Source organism: Rhea pennata, chromosome 5 (genome assembly GCF_028389875.1).
Source record: "Rhea pennata isolate bPtePen1 chromosome 5, bPtePen1.pri, whole genome shotgun sequence".
NCBI classification, from domain to species: Eukaryota; Metazoa; Chordata; class Aves; order Rheiformes; family Rheidae; genus Rhea; species Rhea pennata.
The window spans coordinates 43,473,371-43,489,794 of NC_084667.1; the positions used below are offsets into that span (position 1 = coordinate 43,473,371).

General features: G+C 38.5%; 3 protein-coding genes across 3 annotated transcripts; all 3 read right to left on the bottom strand.

The window, feature by feature from the left end:
• Positions 1-1,460: 1,460 nt before the first annotated feature.
• LOC134141423 (olfactory receptor 5J3-like) lies at positions 1,461-3,252 on the bottom strand. Its single transcript, XM_062577659.1, has 2 exons — positions 2,344-3,252; positions 1,461-1,547 (listed from the first exon to the last, which is right to left on the bottom strand). Exons 1-2 carry the CDS (start codon positions 3,250-3,252, stop codon positions 1,461-1,463), a joined length of 996 nt encoding a protein of 331 aa, XP_062433643.1.
• A 4,071-nt stretch (positions 3,253-7,323) lies between these two features.
• LOC134141424 (olfactory receptor 5J3-like) lies at positions 7,324-8,256 on the bottom strand. Its single transcript, XM_062577660.1, is given in 3 exon segments — positions 7,324-8,006; positions 8,009-8,088; positions 8,090-8,256. Coding segments are annotated over 3 exon segments (930 nt in total).
• A 4,623-nt stretch (positions 8,257-12,879) lies between these two features.
• On the bottom strand, positions 12,880-13,827 carry LOC134141680 (olfactory receptor 5AS1-like). The gene has a single exon (XM_062578052.1). It carries the CDS (start codon positions 13,825-13,827, stop codon positions 12,880-12,882), a length of 948 nt encoding a protein of 315 aa, XP_062434036.1.
• Between the last annotated feature and the right edge of the window lie 2,597 nt (positions 13,828-16,424).

Genomic DNA, 16,424 nt, shown 5'->3' on the forward strand with positions numbered 1-16,424 from the left:
GCAGCCCTGTCAGATGAAGCTTCTGTGCAAGCTGAGCCTACGCCACACAGGAGCAGCAGGAGAAAGAGGGGTTAGTAGTGGGATACTCTCTGCTGCAGGAAGTTCCCATCTGCTAACCTGACCTGTTATAAAGGGAAGTTTTGTGCTTGCTCAGATTTGTGATAAAGTTGAAAGACCATGCAGGCACCAAAAATACTGTGAGGGAAACCTGGAAAGTATCAAGCATGACTACATGGTTGGGGGCAGTGGTGAAGGGCCTGAGGGCTAGGTGGTATTCTTGATCCTGCCAGTGAGGAGCAAGGGCTTGAAGAGGATTGGATGGGTTATGCAGGTCAAAAATTGTTTGTGCAACAAGGTTTCTATGACCATGAGACCTTCTTTGAGGACTAATGACTACTTGCAAGAGAGGAGATCCACCTGACAAAGTGAGGCAAAAGCTTCTTTGCCAACAGGCTGTCCAACCTGTAAGGAGGTAACTCCAACTGGTAAGAAGGGCTTTAAATTAGGAATGACAGGAGAGGGAGAGAATGACCAGCAATCAAGAACAGCAATATGGGAAAAGCTCTCGTACTCTTTCTGGGAAATCAGCATGCTGAGGTGCCTATTTAAAGAACATGAAGATTAATGTACACAGCATAGGGAGCAAACAAATGAAGTTAGAAGTCTATGTGCAATTACAGGGCTATGATCTCAATGGGATGACAGAGGTGTGGTGGGACAGTTCATACGACTGGAATGCTGACACAGATGAATACAGGCTTTTCAGGAAGGAGAGGCTAGGAGTGTGAGGAGGGGGAGTTTCCCTTTGTGTGAGAGACCAATGGGAATGCATGGAGCTCTGCCTGCAGATGGGTGAAGGGCCAGCTGAGAGCTTATGGGTCAGGAATAATGGATAGACCAACATGAATGGCGCTGTTGTGGGTGTCTGCTACAGACTGCCTGATCAGGAAAAAAGAAGTAGAGGTAGCCTTCTTCAGAGAACTGGAAGTAGCTCCATGTTCACAGGCTCTCCTTCTCATGGGAGACTTTACCCACAGTAATATCTGCGGCAGGGACTATGTAGTAGTGCACAAGTAATCCATGAGGCTTCTGTACTATTTTGATGGCAAATTCCTAACACAGGTGATTAAGGAGCTGATGAGTGGAGGTACTGCGCTGGACCTCAGATTAAAAAACAATGAAAGACTGGCCAAGGATGTGAAGGTTAGGGCAGCCTTAGCAGCAGTGAGCATGAGATGGTGGAGATCAGGATCCTAAGAGGAGGGAATGAGACAAAAAGCAAGATCACAACCCCAGATTTCAGTAAAACAGACTTTAGCCTGTTCAGGGACCTTCTTGGACGAATTACGTGTGGTATAACCATGAAGAGAGGAGAGATCCAGGAAAGCTGGTTGATTTTCAAGGATCATCTTGTCTCTTGTACACATCCAGTCATGATACTCCTACTGAAGAACATCTCCTTATAGTTTATAGACAGTTCCAATAATTTGAGGCGCTTCTTTTCTGGAAGACCACAGAGACACTTTATTTACAAAGCTCCGTAGAAAGTGAAGAGGATAGACAGACTGCTCAGCTGAGAATTCATAAAGACAATGAAAAAATGTATGTCCGTGGAAAAGTGAGTTATTTCCCATATCTGATTGTGGATTTTGGTGGGTTTTTTATTATTTACTAAGAAATAGTGATTAGTAAAGCTGAAAGAATTTACAGAATTTTATATGTAGCTAGTGCTAGTCCAATATCATCTTGGCCTCCTTTCTGTGACCTAAGCCACATCAGATATAGCCATATCATTAAAAAACAGTAACAACAATAAAAAACACGTAATGCAAGAGCTATCACTGGCAATGCTGCAAGTATGCATTTGAATTTGTAAGCTCTGTCTCTTGAAATAAAGAGTTAAAATATTTTCCTATAACCTCACCCCAAAAACATAGACGTGTTATGGGAGCCAAACACTAGCAGACAAATTTCATTTTCTCCTCGAGGAAATTCAAAATATGTCAGAGAGTTGCAGGAATATAGTAAAAACTAAAGAGTAAAGTTGAGAGGGTTTTTTTATTATTTTCCTTATGTCTATTTAGCTTTAATGTCCAAAATTAAGTGAAATGTTTAAGTTACATTTCATTACATGCCATTTTAGGTCTTCATGTTCCTTCAAGATACTAAAAATTATCTGTAAAAGTTTCTCTAATTTTTCATTTACATTTGATTCTTATGCACATATTATTAGTAAAAGTCAAAACATTGGTACAGAACTGATATTTCCCTCTCCTTTCAGCTTTTCTAGGGAATTGATTGTTCTGAAATACAAGTCAGTAAACAGCCTTTTTTCCTTTCCATCACCCTTCTAAGTGCATTTTTCACCTCCTTGTTCCTGAGACTGTAGATCAGTGGATTTAGCATGGGAATGATCAGTGTGTAGCATACTGAAGAGATTTTCTCTTGTTCCAGTGAGTATCTCGAACTGGGCTGTATGTGGCTTAAACTCACAGGCCCATAGAATAGGGTTACAGCTGTCAGATGTGAGGCACAGGTGGAGAAGGCTTTGTGCCTGCCTGTGGAGCTCATTCTCAGGACTGAGAAGATGATGTAGAGATAGGAAATTATGACAATTAGAAGTGTGGAAATAGCTATGATCCCAGAGAGGGTTACAAGCATAATCTCATTGATATAGTCATCAGAGCAAGTAAGTTTCAACAGTGGGTTTGTATCACAGAAGTAATGGTTGATGATATTAGGTCCACAGAATGACAACTTCAGTAAGCCACAAGTATGTATCAATGAATTAAAGAGTCCCCCTAAATATGATCCAGCTACCAGCCAAATGCACACTTTCTTGGGCATAAGTGTGGTGTAAAGTAGTGGGTTGCAAATAGCTACATAACGGTCATAGGCCATGACAGCTAGCAGGAATCCCTCTGTGGTCACAAACACAACAAATGAAAAGTGCTGAACAATACATGCAGAATAAGAAATAGTCTTATTCTTCACTAAGAAGTTTACCAGCATCCTTGGAGCAAAAACTGAAGAATAACAGAGATCCACAATTGACAAGTTAAAGAGGAAGAAGTACATAGGTGTGTGAAGTTGGAGGTCAGTTCTGATCAATCCAATCATTCCAAGATTACCCACAAGAGTGATGACATAGATTAGTAGGATCATTAGAAAAAGTGGGAACTGTAGTTCTAGTTGAGCTGTCAGTCCCAAGAGGATGAAATGGGTCACTGTTGTGTGATTGTTTACTGCCATGCATACATCTGTAACAGTCTACATGCTAAGATGAGATGTGTGATGACTGTATAGATAAGAAAGGAAGACAAGGTTGTTTATGAGTATATTTCATGGAGTAATCCACCATCAAGTAGGGAAAATGCTGGGATTAAGTACCAGGACCTTGTGTTCATTTTGTGGGGCTCAGATTTTTCAAAGCTTCCTCAGATTATATTTTTAACAATTAGACCAGCCTCATGTAGAGATTCTCTGTGCTAGCTGTGAACAAGTCAGCCCCAGAAACAGACAGCTACAGAGCAAGGCCTGAGAGCAGAGCTCGTTGATTATCTTTGGGTACTGCGGTGCACATCTGAGATGATACAGCAACTGAGGCCCAACTGAAAAACTCAGCACTTTGCTTTATTCTGCAACACAAACATTCTAGCTGAATTGGAGTTAGTATGTGGATATTTTTAGGTGATGCTAAGTCTAACATGCAGTTAACACTGTTGGCTTTGGAAACAGTCTAAACAGTGAGCAAGTTCTCTAACTTCTTTCATCTTTTAAGCTAGGTATTTTACTTTATTTACTTGCTGAGGAAAGAATTAACATCACCAGAGTTTATTCATCCAAAGTAGAGGTTTTTCATCTAAACTCATCGACTTCTCTCTCTCTTTAGACTAAGAAAATGCCTGTTTCTACTCAGTTACTAGTAGAGGGAGCCTGAATGGCTCATGTAGTGCTGGGTCTGCAGCTCAGGCAGGATGTGGCGCTCTTCAAAAAGCACTCACATGGCACTCCCTTTTGAAAGGAATGAGTAGCTTAGAAGCCTCTTCCTGAGAAGTCCTGTCTCTTTCAATTAACCATAAAGGCAGCTGAGATGTTTAACTCACTAAATAAGCAATTAATGGAGAAATCTAAAGTTCAAGGCAATCTAACCCACAGAGGATGTACCACATTTGGTCTAATCGTTAGAGTGATCTGACCACCTTGCTAATGCTACAATTCACTATGTGATTTCACACAAAGCAAACAAAAATAGCAGCCAAACTTTTTTGAGCTCCCCAGGTGTAAAGTGAAGACAGTAATATTGCTTTTCCCATTCTGTTCTTTCCTGTCTATTCAGACCCTGAATTATTTAAAACAGTCTATAGGTATGTGCCTATGGTGAACATGGGCACCATCAATACCAAACTGACAGTTCAGTGCTAATATCGTCAAGGACATACCTGGATTTTACAGCTCAGCCGCACTTCACTCTCCAGTCCTTAGCCTCCAAATGCTCTGACACCACAGAAGCCTGGATTTCAGTCTCATTGACAAAGATGCCATCACAACCCCCTCAGTACAGCGATACAAAAATGGCCTTCTTATCTAATGTTCAGCTGGGTCTTTCAGTCTCTTTCATTGATCTTATCTAACTCATGTCTGTGATCTGTAATTTCTCTTTAGTGAAAATATGCGAACAAGTGAAATATATGTAGTTGCTCATCATATTGACATGATAATGAGACGTTTCTGAAGACATCTGAGAAGAGATAAAATAATCCTCTTCCCTCCATAGAAAAGAAGAAATATTGTTTCATGCTTATGGGTAGCACAGAACAACGGCTCATCCCTCAAACTTGAGAGATCATGTCAAGACCTCCTACTAGACCCTTTTGCTAATTCAGCCATTAGGAACTAAAACCTCACTAGCAGCTGAGTCTTCAGCTAATATTTTTCGGATCAAACACAAAGGACATCATTAAAGTGTCCTCATGGGAGCCTTTAAACAGGCAAACAGAAGTTTGGTCTCCCTTAGCAACAAGCTCAAAATGAGTATGTTTACAATTCCTCAGTTACCCAGTTTACAGCAAAATCCTCTTTGCTCACCTCTCTGATTAATTATTTTTCAGACAGAAGTTGACTAATGTTTGGATGACTGAGAGAAATGTATGACTGTTTAACAGCTAGTGATGCAGCTCAACTAATCTTAAGTCCTAGGTCTTAAATTAAATTAAGGTCTTCAACTGATGGAGAATATATTATGATTGCAGGTGAATATTGTACTTGATTGGTTATATGTACTGTTAATGAAAAAACAAACAATAATAAAAATAACAAATACCCTGTTTTCTTGTCTGATCAAATAAAAGAAAAGATGTCCTCCAAATAGAAGATTTAGAATGCTTTGATAATGATTTTTTAATCTAACTGAAAGTCACTTAACCTCTTACATTTAACATATGCATATTTATACCATGGTTAGGACCCTGTAGACAACAGTAGGAAAAAGAGAGAATGTATATTTGTGAAATAAAACATGAGTCTCATACAGGATCATGCTCTTGTTGAGAAGATAGGATGCAAAGTTTAACTGATGGTTTGAGTTATTTTCACATTGTTTCACTGTTTCAAGTTTTGTTGCCTCTATAAAGATCCAGAGCCAGAGGCTCAGTAAAGCGGTTGCAAATATAGACATGTTCAAAGAGTTCTGCAGGACCTTTATTCATATCTAGCACAGAGATCTGTATCACCAGTATTCCCAAGTCCCAAGAAACAATCTTATTGGGAAAAAAGTTATTGTATGAAAGACCAAGAAAAAGCAATGATGTGCTAAAGGCTGAGATAATATTTGCACTGAACGTGGCAAGTGCCCAAGAAAGAGCAAGCTATAACACCAAGAAATAATAATAAAAAAAAAACATTGAAATTGCACGTAAAATCAGTTCAGTAATTTAATTTCTATTTTTTCTTAACCTCTTTTCAGTGATCTGCAGGAGCAAACACTTTCTTCTGCTTGACTATGCATGCAGTTACTAGGCAGAATGTATGAGTAAAAGAGAGAGTGTTTCTAAGAAACTTCAAGTATGGAAATATCCTTTAATATCCGCAGTTCTAAAGGTGGAGAAGCAAACAGCGGCACACACTGTCACGTGTCTGCAAGAGACTCTGATGGATGTGTGCTGAAAACTCAGACTTAAAAGGTACCTAGAAGGGCCATAATGGGGCATACTTGAATGTAAACTTTGTTTTGTTAGAAGACATTGCAGGCAAGAGACAGACATATTTCTCATACCATTTAAAGCTCTCATCAGTTGATAGCATGATACCTACAGTAACATACGCAACAGCTTTAATCCAGTGTCTGTGAATTGAACTTTTTAAGACTCAGTCTGTGATGCTTCCATGAGCCAAAGCATGTTTAATTTTCTCACTGAAGCTCCGAAGTATATTTGAGGAAGAAATCATAACCATGGTCATCAAAGCATGCACACTGAGCAAAATGCTGCTCCATTGTACACACAGGCTTCTGGAGAAGTTCCTCTGGCATTACTATCTATGTCATGTGTTTACAGCAAGGCAAACAACATGCAGTTTTCCCTCTTTTTTATTTTCTTTCCTTGACAACAGCAAAGTCACCTTTCAGCTTGCCTGGTTGCTATATTTCCAGAGCATATGGAAACACTTTGAATGGTACAAGTATGGAGCACGACAAATGGTACTGTCAATATTAACTCTTGCTTTGCCTAGTCCTAGGGCTACAGGTGCTGGTGATAACTCTAATTACAAGGAATCTTTAAAGCCTTGAGGAGAGATTTAAATGCATAAATTTGGGAAGATGGAAGTTCATTTTTTTGTCTAAGCTGGTCTTTCTATAGTCAATAGAAAAAATAGGCAGCTTCAGTGGGAAATTTCACCTAGTCTGTCTTAAACACCTTTCTTGGGAAGGACTACTAAAATTTTGGGGTGTCTATGTCTCGTCATTGGCTAGAGAAAAGGAGTAAGTTTGAGCTAGATATACAACTTTTAAATATTTAAATTAGGCAGATTGTTCCAATATTTGGTGTCCAAAGACTTCAAAGAACGCCTAGGTGATTTAAGATTTCTGTGGTGGAAAGCATTGACTAGGCATTTGCTGAAATAAGGCATTAGTAACAGGACTAATTGTCATATGTTTGCATATTGCACATCCTTTAACTAACAGTCTTCATGACACGTATCTTCAATAAGGTTATGTGAAGGATCTAGTATTTGATAACCCATATCAAAGAGAACAGAGTTATATAGTTATATAAACTATCCACACTTTCCCTGTAGTTACCCACACGCAGTTCTGGAAGGCTTTCAGCATGTAAAGACCTCCTTCTTCAACAGTTTCCTTGCAACATATTTAGTGTCATTGTTTCTCAAGCTGTAGATGAAGGGGTTCAGCATAGGAATGATCAATGTGTAGAAAACAGAAACTATTTTATCAGTGCTCAGTGAATAGCTGGAACTGGAGCAGAAATACATGAATCGAATTGTGCCACGAAATGTGAATACAGCCATGAGGTGGGAGGCACAGGTGGAGAAATATTTTTGCCTGCCCTTGGCAGAGTGGATCTTCCACACAGTGACAATAACGAAAAGGTAAGAACTGATGACAACTGTAGAAGTGATTGTCTCAAATATAGTGCCAAAAATGAAAACAAGGATATTGTTGAGATAGATATCACCACAGGGGAGTTTTAGGAGAGGAGGGAGATCACAGAAAAAGTGATTGATGACATTGGAGCTGCAAAAAGACAATCTCAACAAGCCATGGGTATGAATTAACAAATGTACAATATCTCCCAGATATGACACAGCTATTAACAGTATGCAGATCTTTTTGGTCATAATAACAGTGTACAGCAATAGGTCACAAATGGCCACATAGTGGTCATATGCAATTGAAGCCAGGGGAAACATCTCAGTGGTGGCAAAAACTACAAAGAAGCCATACTGTGTAATGCACCCATTGTATGACACTCCCGTAACATTCTCAAAAAATTGAGCAACATGTTGGGAGTGACAGTGGAAGAGTAGCAGACATCCAAGAAGGACAGATTGCTGAGGAGAAAGTACACAGTGCAGCTGTGGGCCAAACCTAATGACTAAGATCAACCCTGGATTGCCCAGCAAGGTCATTCCATAAATCAGGAAAAAGTCAACAAAGAGTAGAAGCTGCAGGTCTGGTCTATCAGTTAATCCTGTGAAAATTAAACTAGTCACAGTGGTATAATTGTCTTCAGCCATCAGTTTCACTTAATTGCTGCCTATGAGAGAAGAGCTCCGTATCAGTGTAGGAGATGGATCGTTAGCATTCCCCACCACAATCTTAATAATCTTTGATCAGTTCCAGTCCTAGCTTTTTCATCTAAAGAAGATATTTCACTTCTACCTTCCTTTCACTGGTCTCCTTTCTTTTCTTTTCTCTTCCGTAGTCACCTTTCTGTGACACAAGATGAAGTAACCTGTAGTTTTCACAAAGAATTAGAGAGTAAACCCATCAGAGTCCATGGACAGTGTAAATTTCCTTGGACGTGAAGGCACATCAAGAAAACCTCTAGCCTCCTGTCCAGCTCCATGGCAGAGTTCCATTACACCAGTGATATGGAGACTTCACAGCCTCTTTAAGCATGTTTTTTCCCATAACGCAAATGTGAGTTAGTCTTTCAAAACATAATGATTAATGCTTTCTGAACTGACTGGTGCTTTGAGATAACTTTTCTTGGGCATCTTTACCATTTAGGCTTCCCCTGTAAAAAAGGAGTTGACCCTCTGCAGAGGTTGATTCGTTCCTCCTCCTTGATTGAGATTCTAAGATCTTCATCTTAGAGTGAGATTGCTTGTCTGAGGAATATTCTAGCATTGCAAGAGCAGTGTAATTATAGCAGAAACAAATTAATATGACATTTATGTGGTTCTGTTATCTTTCTTTGATTGTTTTTCTCTGTATCTCCAGCATGTGATCTCTGTTTCTCATCTCCATTTATGTATTAGCTGTGTTTATAGTGGTTTACAGCACATCTCTTCTTTGCAGGGCTGTACCGAGAAAAAATTGTTTACAGTCTTGATATCTTCTAATTCTCTTCCTACCAGGGACAAACGGCAGAGGCGAATTCAGTCTGTATTGCATTAAACAGGAAAGTGACTCATCAACAAGAATATCTCCACCAAGACTCACACTGGACAAAGCAGTGACCTGGTAATAGAGAAGTCATACATGATACTCTAATAGAGAGGAGGATGCATACTCTTCTACCTGCTTAAGAATACAGACAACTTGAAATTTTACAATGGAAAGAATGCCTTGAATTGTGTCTAGACACAAGTATGTTGTGATGCTGAAGAATATTCATTTCACTAACTTTGCTGTTTGATCTTCAAGGCAGCCTTAAATAAGACTCTGGTATTAATCTAGTTTGGAGGTAACTAGATGGTCAAAACTGATACAGGGATATGGAATAGCTTAAGTAAGAATTATTGTCAGAGGCCAAAGCTCTAAGAAAGTATTTTCAATTTGTTTCTCCTGAGTGTAAAGCTTTGGCTTATACATGGCTCAGGGCATCCTTTCTTCTTTTAAGAAGAAACAGATTTATGTTATATTTCATGAGAAGAGAAAAAGGTTTGAAATGCTTCTAGAGTCCTGTGGGTTAGAATCAACCCAAATGAGACTACTGGCATGATTTTCACTGATGGTGCTTGTCCTGTGCTTGTTCATAGTAGCTGCATATGAAAAGCAACCAAACAGTTCAACCTAGCAGTTAAGAAAGCACAGAAAGTTCACAATTATACAAGAAAAACCATGTAAAAAGCAGAATCAGACAAATCCCTTTTCTTCTCCTCTATGTTATTTTATCCTCCTTAATGCAGACATCCCTTTTTAACTCATGCTTAATTCAGACACCAGTATAATTTTGCTGAATCAAATAATCAACATGCAACATTCAGTGAATATTTTCTTTTTTTAGCAAAGTAAGTGTAAATCTAGTGTCTACCAGAACAAATAAAACAAGTTATCCTTCTTACTTAAATCTCAACTGTCTCCCTTCATTTTTTATTCTTAATTCCAAAATATATACATTTAGATGGACCTGTGTGTTAATACACAAAAGAAAATCTGAAGCAATTACATATTTAACAGCCCATACACAAAAGAAAAGGCAATTATACTGTGCTTCACATCTTCTGAGGGACAGGAGCTAATCACATCCTGTCATCTTGAAAAGATATGCGATGTCTGTGATGCCTTATGTTGCCTGCTTGAGATGTTTTGTTGGCGTAATGGGTGTCACAAATGATTGCTACCTGTGGAAACAGGATTAGATTAAATGAAGATAACCTGTTGGAGCATTTTCAGTCTTAATCACTTAAACCAATTAGAAAATGTCATCTTTGAAAAAGCAAGGCATAACCACAAAGGTCTGTATACCCAAGCCTCTCTTTGGTTCCTATTTTAAGATGGAATGAAATTAGTCTTTGCAACAACTTCTTAGGTGGGCTCAAAATTGGTCTTCTATGTTTAAGTTGAGTGAGATCTACACCCTATGCCACTGCAAATCCTATTGGTTTCAAAAGTCACTAATTTCAGTGAGATTCAGGCACGTCTGTAGAAATAACCTACATAAATATTTGAGGGAGTTTGAATTCAGCCTTCTTTTCCTCTCAGTTCTGTATTCATAGAAGAGAGGTAGTAGCATTGCGCTGTCCAGGTCCTATAAATCTGGGACATATGAAATCAGTAGTCAGTAGCCAACATGTAATTCAGAATATTTAAATAACTGAGACAAGCAACATATATAGTAATCTGCCACTCCTCCTTCAGTCTGCACAAATCTGTGTGAAGTTATTGTCCTTTGCCTGGGACATTTCACCATCAAGAAACACATTCTTTTCAGTCATTTATCAAGGTCTCTGCATGAGAACAAGAAATAGCATAGAGCCTCTGCTTCAAATTCAAAGATTTGGTCCCACTGAAATGGTCCCACTGAAATGAGGAATAGACTTAAACTTTACATAAGCAGGGCCAGGATTTCCACTATGATCTCTCCTCCTTTGAGGCAAGAGAGACATACATATGTAGAGAGAAAAAGAGACAGGCAGAGCCTCAGAAGTAATTTGTGTGGTTTATTTAGGATCTGACCCTTCCTGTTCTGTAAATATGTAGAGGGAGAAATGCCTCCAGAGAATGCTTGAGAATACCCAAATCTTCTCACTACCCAAATCACACTTGGATGCGCTTTTCCATTGGTGTACAAGAATCTTGGATGCCAGCTTCCCACTGACTAGCCAGACAGTATAGACTAGTCATTCAAGTCACCTCACTGACAATGACCATTTTTATAGATGATTCATCTAAAGTTTCTCAAAAACCTGTAACTCTGCACTGACTGTAGAGAGACTATGACACTTTTTCAGAGTGGCTACCTAATTCTAAATGTCTTGAGTAGGGTTTGTTTTGCTATAGGTCTACAATGTACACATCTGCATTTGAATTAGTGATCCCTACCTTGACTTTCTATACAATGGAGAGAAAAATAGGCACTTCTAAAATGTGATTTGTTTAGTGTATTACATGTCCATATAAGTTACAAATCAATCATGCCCCTAAAAATATTTAGTTTTTCTCGCTTGACTCTAAGGGGACTCCTGGGAGATAAGCTAAGGTGTAGAAGTTTGCTTTTTAGATTTCATACTTGCCAGTGAAAACTTTCTATTAAATTTAAGTGAGACAAATTTCAAAGTGATAACAAAAGTTAGGTAGCATCACTGTCATGGTTACAGACTTTGTTTTAATGTATGTCTCCTTTCATCATCTTCACTTCCTTGGTACAGAGGCTGGTGTTGATCCCATTTGTAGAACAGGGCAAGATGCCTCAACTATCCAGTCGTTGACTTTGAAGCCTGATAGAGTCCTAAGTACCTCTGTTGATTCCTTTGAGAACTTGCAAGTAATGATAGTGAACAACCATCTTTTCAACGTGAAGTGTTTTCATTTAGCATTAACATAAACCAGAGATAAAACACCTTAAATGCCAGAGACCTTGAAATTCTAAGTTTTATCTCATTCTTCATCGCAAGCTAAGAGAAACATGCTTGACACTTCAAAAAGCAGAGGAAAAAAATAATGGCATTCACGCCATCAAAGAAGGAAGTTAAATGCCCTGAAAGTTTGTCTTCTCTTTACTCAGAAGTTAGACATGTGTAATCAAAAATATACACAGATCTTCTCCAGAAGACCTTCAAAGTGGGTTAGCCTCAAGTCCCATAATAGGATCCTTCCCATCAACTGTCATCACCACTTGTTGAAGGGTTAATTCCTACATACATCCATTACAGTGTGTAATCAATAATGTAGCATAATCAAATAAAAAGGGGGATCTCACTTAAGCTTCTGAATCAGTGTTATGAAATAACTCTGAAAATATATGACAGAGCTGTCTGTTAAATCAACTGAATATTTCTCCAGTATACAAGGTTTAATTGTTTTTAAAAAAATACAATGCACTCTTATACAGTAGACATATAAATAGGACTCTTTAGAAGACATTGGTTGAGCACAATCTCACTAAAGGTAAGCATCAAAAATGTAGATGTCTATATCTGGAATAGATTCATTTTGTAGGCATGCAGAGAAATATGTTATTTCAGGATACAGTTCATCTGACTTATTTCAGGTTTCTGCTTTAGGCTGAGATAAATAATCCCCTAAACTGTTTTTTCCCCCCACTAACTACAATGCGAACCTAGGGAAATTTGTTTAGATGGAAACATGAGTAACAGATACCTGCATTTAGTGAGATGGAGCTTTGCATGTGTTTTTGTGGCATGCTGCATCACAGCTACCCTATAGTCTCTTCATTCTCCTTTTTCCTGCTAAGTAAATGACTGAGAAAACACTTTTCTCTCTGTTGACCTTCTTAGGGCTTCCCTTACTTCGTTGTTCCTCAGGCTGTAGATGAGAGGGTTCAGCATTGGAAATACAACAGTGTAAAATACAGCAATCACTTTGTCTGTGTCTGGCGAGTAGCTGGAGTGGGGCCGTAAATATGTGAAGAGGAGGGAGCCATAGAATAACCCAACAGCCATCAGGTGGGAAGTACAGGTGGAGAAGGCTTTGTGTCTGCTCTCCACTGCATGGATTTGGAGGATGGTGCAAAGGACACAGATGTAGGAGGCAATGATGATCAGCAAGGTGCTGGTTTGTATGAAGCCACATAGGGCAAAGAGAAGGACCTCGTTCACATGTGTGTTGGAGCAGGAGAGCTTCAACACTGGGAGAATGTCACAGAAGAAATGATCAATGGTGTTGGGTCCACAGAATGACAGCGTGAATGTGAAATACACATGTATCAGTGAGGTCAGACTCCCACTGAGATAAGCCCCAGCTACCATGAAGGCACAGGCCCTGCGAGACATGACGATTGCATAGAGAAGAGGATGGCATATGGCCACATAGCGGTCATAGGCCATCACAGCCAAAAGGAGACACTCAGCATCAGCAAAGGCAGCAAAGAGAAACATCTGTGTTGCACAGCCAGTTAAAGAAATGGTCTTCTGCTGTGCTAATAGATTCACCAGCATCTTCGGGCAAATAGTAGATGAATAGCTAAGGTCCAAGAAAGATAAATTGCTCAGGAAATAGTACATGGGGGTATGAAAGCAGGCATTGAACTTAATGAGCACAATGATGCCAATGTTCCCCACCAAAGTGGTAACATAGACGAATAGAAAGAGCACAAACAAAGGTAACTCCAGCTCCAGGTGGTTGATGAAACCCAGGAGAATGAACTCAGTCACTGCAGTACGATTTTCTTCAGACATTTCCTCGCTTCATTTTTACCCTTTAGGTAGGCGGTGCTGGAGGGATCAGTCAGTCTTAATAATTAAGCAATGAATAAACATACTTCGTCCTTCCCTGCTCAAGAGAATTAATGATAGCATGATTATATGAAATAATATCCAGAGGGGAAAGCAGTGACTTAGAGTGTAACCATCCATATAACTTTAGGTGGACATTCAAAGAGAGATTAGTAAAGAGAATTCCGTATGAGGAATTATTCCTTATAAAGCAGATACATTCAACGATGTGCATATGAAATAGGTTCTTAAGTGATATTTTCATTTCAAAGCACAGAATATAACATGGTTGCCTGAGAGTGTTTTATATGATGCATAACTCAGGGAAAACATATTACTTAACAAATAATAACTGCTAGATATTCACCTGACTGAAGCATAAGGTATGAAGGTCAGGCAGAACTTGGAGTTAGAATGGCTTTTTTGATTTACTATTACATATTGCTCCTCATTCTTTTTCTCTTTTAGTTTTTAATTCTTTCCAAAATATTGGGAGAGGGGAAGTTCTTTTCTGAGATAGATCAGTTTTTAAGTTGCAAATTAGTTATGAAAACAGTAAGAATTATTTTGAATACTGGAACGATTTTTTTAAAAAAAATCCTCACATATTTCTTTTGATTGAACCTATAAATTAAATTTAAATTGTATTTTCTAATACATTCCCAAGAATACATTCCCCTAAATACCTTCCCCAGAAAGTCAGTTTTGAATGCTAGATATTTTTGAATGCTGTATTCCCAGATTATGCAGCTGGAAGGATTTGTTCCTACATTTAGCTGCCTAATGTCTGAGTTGTCTCAAGTCCATTTGTAATCGTTAAAGAGCGATAGGCAGGATACATCATTTCCTGGATGTGCCTCTTCCTTCACCATCTAGGCACCTAGATTGACTAAGCTCATGACTTATATCCCTAATTTATGTTTTTTATACTAGATAACAAGCAGCCATTCCTGGAATTTTAGTTAAAGTTAAGCGAGCTGAATGACATGGAGACAAAGTAACACTGCAATTTATTTTCAAACTATGACTGAGCTTAGATAATTCTAGAAAATACTGGTAGAAGAGAAAAAGGCTGTTTCTGCCATAAAAGAAATATCTTGTGGTTACTTAGACCATATTATTTCTTTCTATTTGCAGTTTGTTGACCACCCTCACACAAGAAGGCAAGGGAACCTTAACACCTTCTAACAGTCTTCTGATATACAACTGGAACAGATTTATATCTCCAGATCAATATTTTAGGCACCTTTAAAAATTAAGCTCCACTTTCATTTTCAAAGACATTTCCATATTTTTTCTTTTGTTTTACCCTGAAGAATAAAACTTTTTCTTCAGTGCACCTAAAATTAAGCCTTCTAACAAGGCAATTGATTTGAAACTGTTGTTACATGACTGAGGTAAAATGTGAGGGAATTGAATTCATCATAAAACTCACCTACCAGGGAAAGAAATATTTTTTTTTTCCAAGATTTGTAAAATACTGCTGCTGGGAGCTGCCAGATATTTTATGCTTATGCTGTGGACACAGGAGACCCTGATGTTCTCAAGGGAAAGAGAGTAGAATAAACAGCTGAAATGCTACCATCGTCTCAGTGTGCAACCGTCTTAACGAATGACACAATTTGCTGTATAGGTATTTTACACACTGCTAGAAATGTTTCTAATATTCCTTTCAACTGCAAACTGATTAATGCTATTTCTGAAGGCCATTAGTATAGTGCTAAATCCTACTTGCAACATGAATAGGCTTCCCAATATGGGCAATAACATTATCAGGATTCAACTGTAAGCTCATTTCTCCCACAACTTTAATATTTGCTAAAGTCCTGACTGCCAAATCTGTCTGCATAAGATCACAATGATTTGTCTCCACCTAATGGTTAAACTGCATAACATGGGTAAAGAGTTATCTATTAGCTCCCTAGCTTAGTCATGTTTTTGTGAACTTTTGTTTAAAATCAAAATTCTAATTAAAATATACATAGACTCTCCTGTTCTTCTGGCTGGAAGGGATTAATTTCACTGAATTTGAACCATATAAAAATTAGGCATCTAGTCTAAGCTAGTTATCAATCTACACTCAATAGAGGGAAAGGGTATTCTTAGAGAATGATTGATTTCAAGCAATGGTAGGTGCATTTTTTCTGATGTGTTTGGAAGCCAGTAAAATTGTGTCTGTGCATAAGACACATCACATTACTGTTCCATAAATCCAAAAGCTGTATCTCTGAGCAACCCTAAACTTCTCTTATAGCAGAGTACTTGTGCCAAGACCGGACAGGGGAAATCCAGGGTGGAATTCAGCTCATCCGACTATTAAGGCAAGATTTAGAGACTCAGATATCTCAATATAGGCATGCAAATATAAGCTTCTACAGAAGAGCAAAGTGTATAGCTCTCATTAAAATCAACAGAGATGTAATTAATGTAAGAAGTGTAGTTGAGGGGGCAATTCAGTAGGCACTCACTGCCTACTTTGGAGTGAACTGATTTACTTTTGAGGCTTCATATATTGTAATGGCTTTCTCTCTGCTAACCTGGGCAGTCATCTTACACAGCCT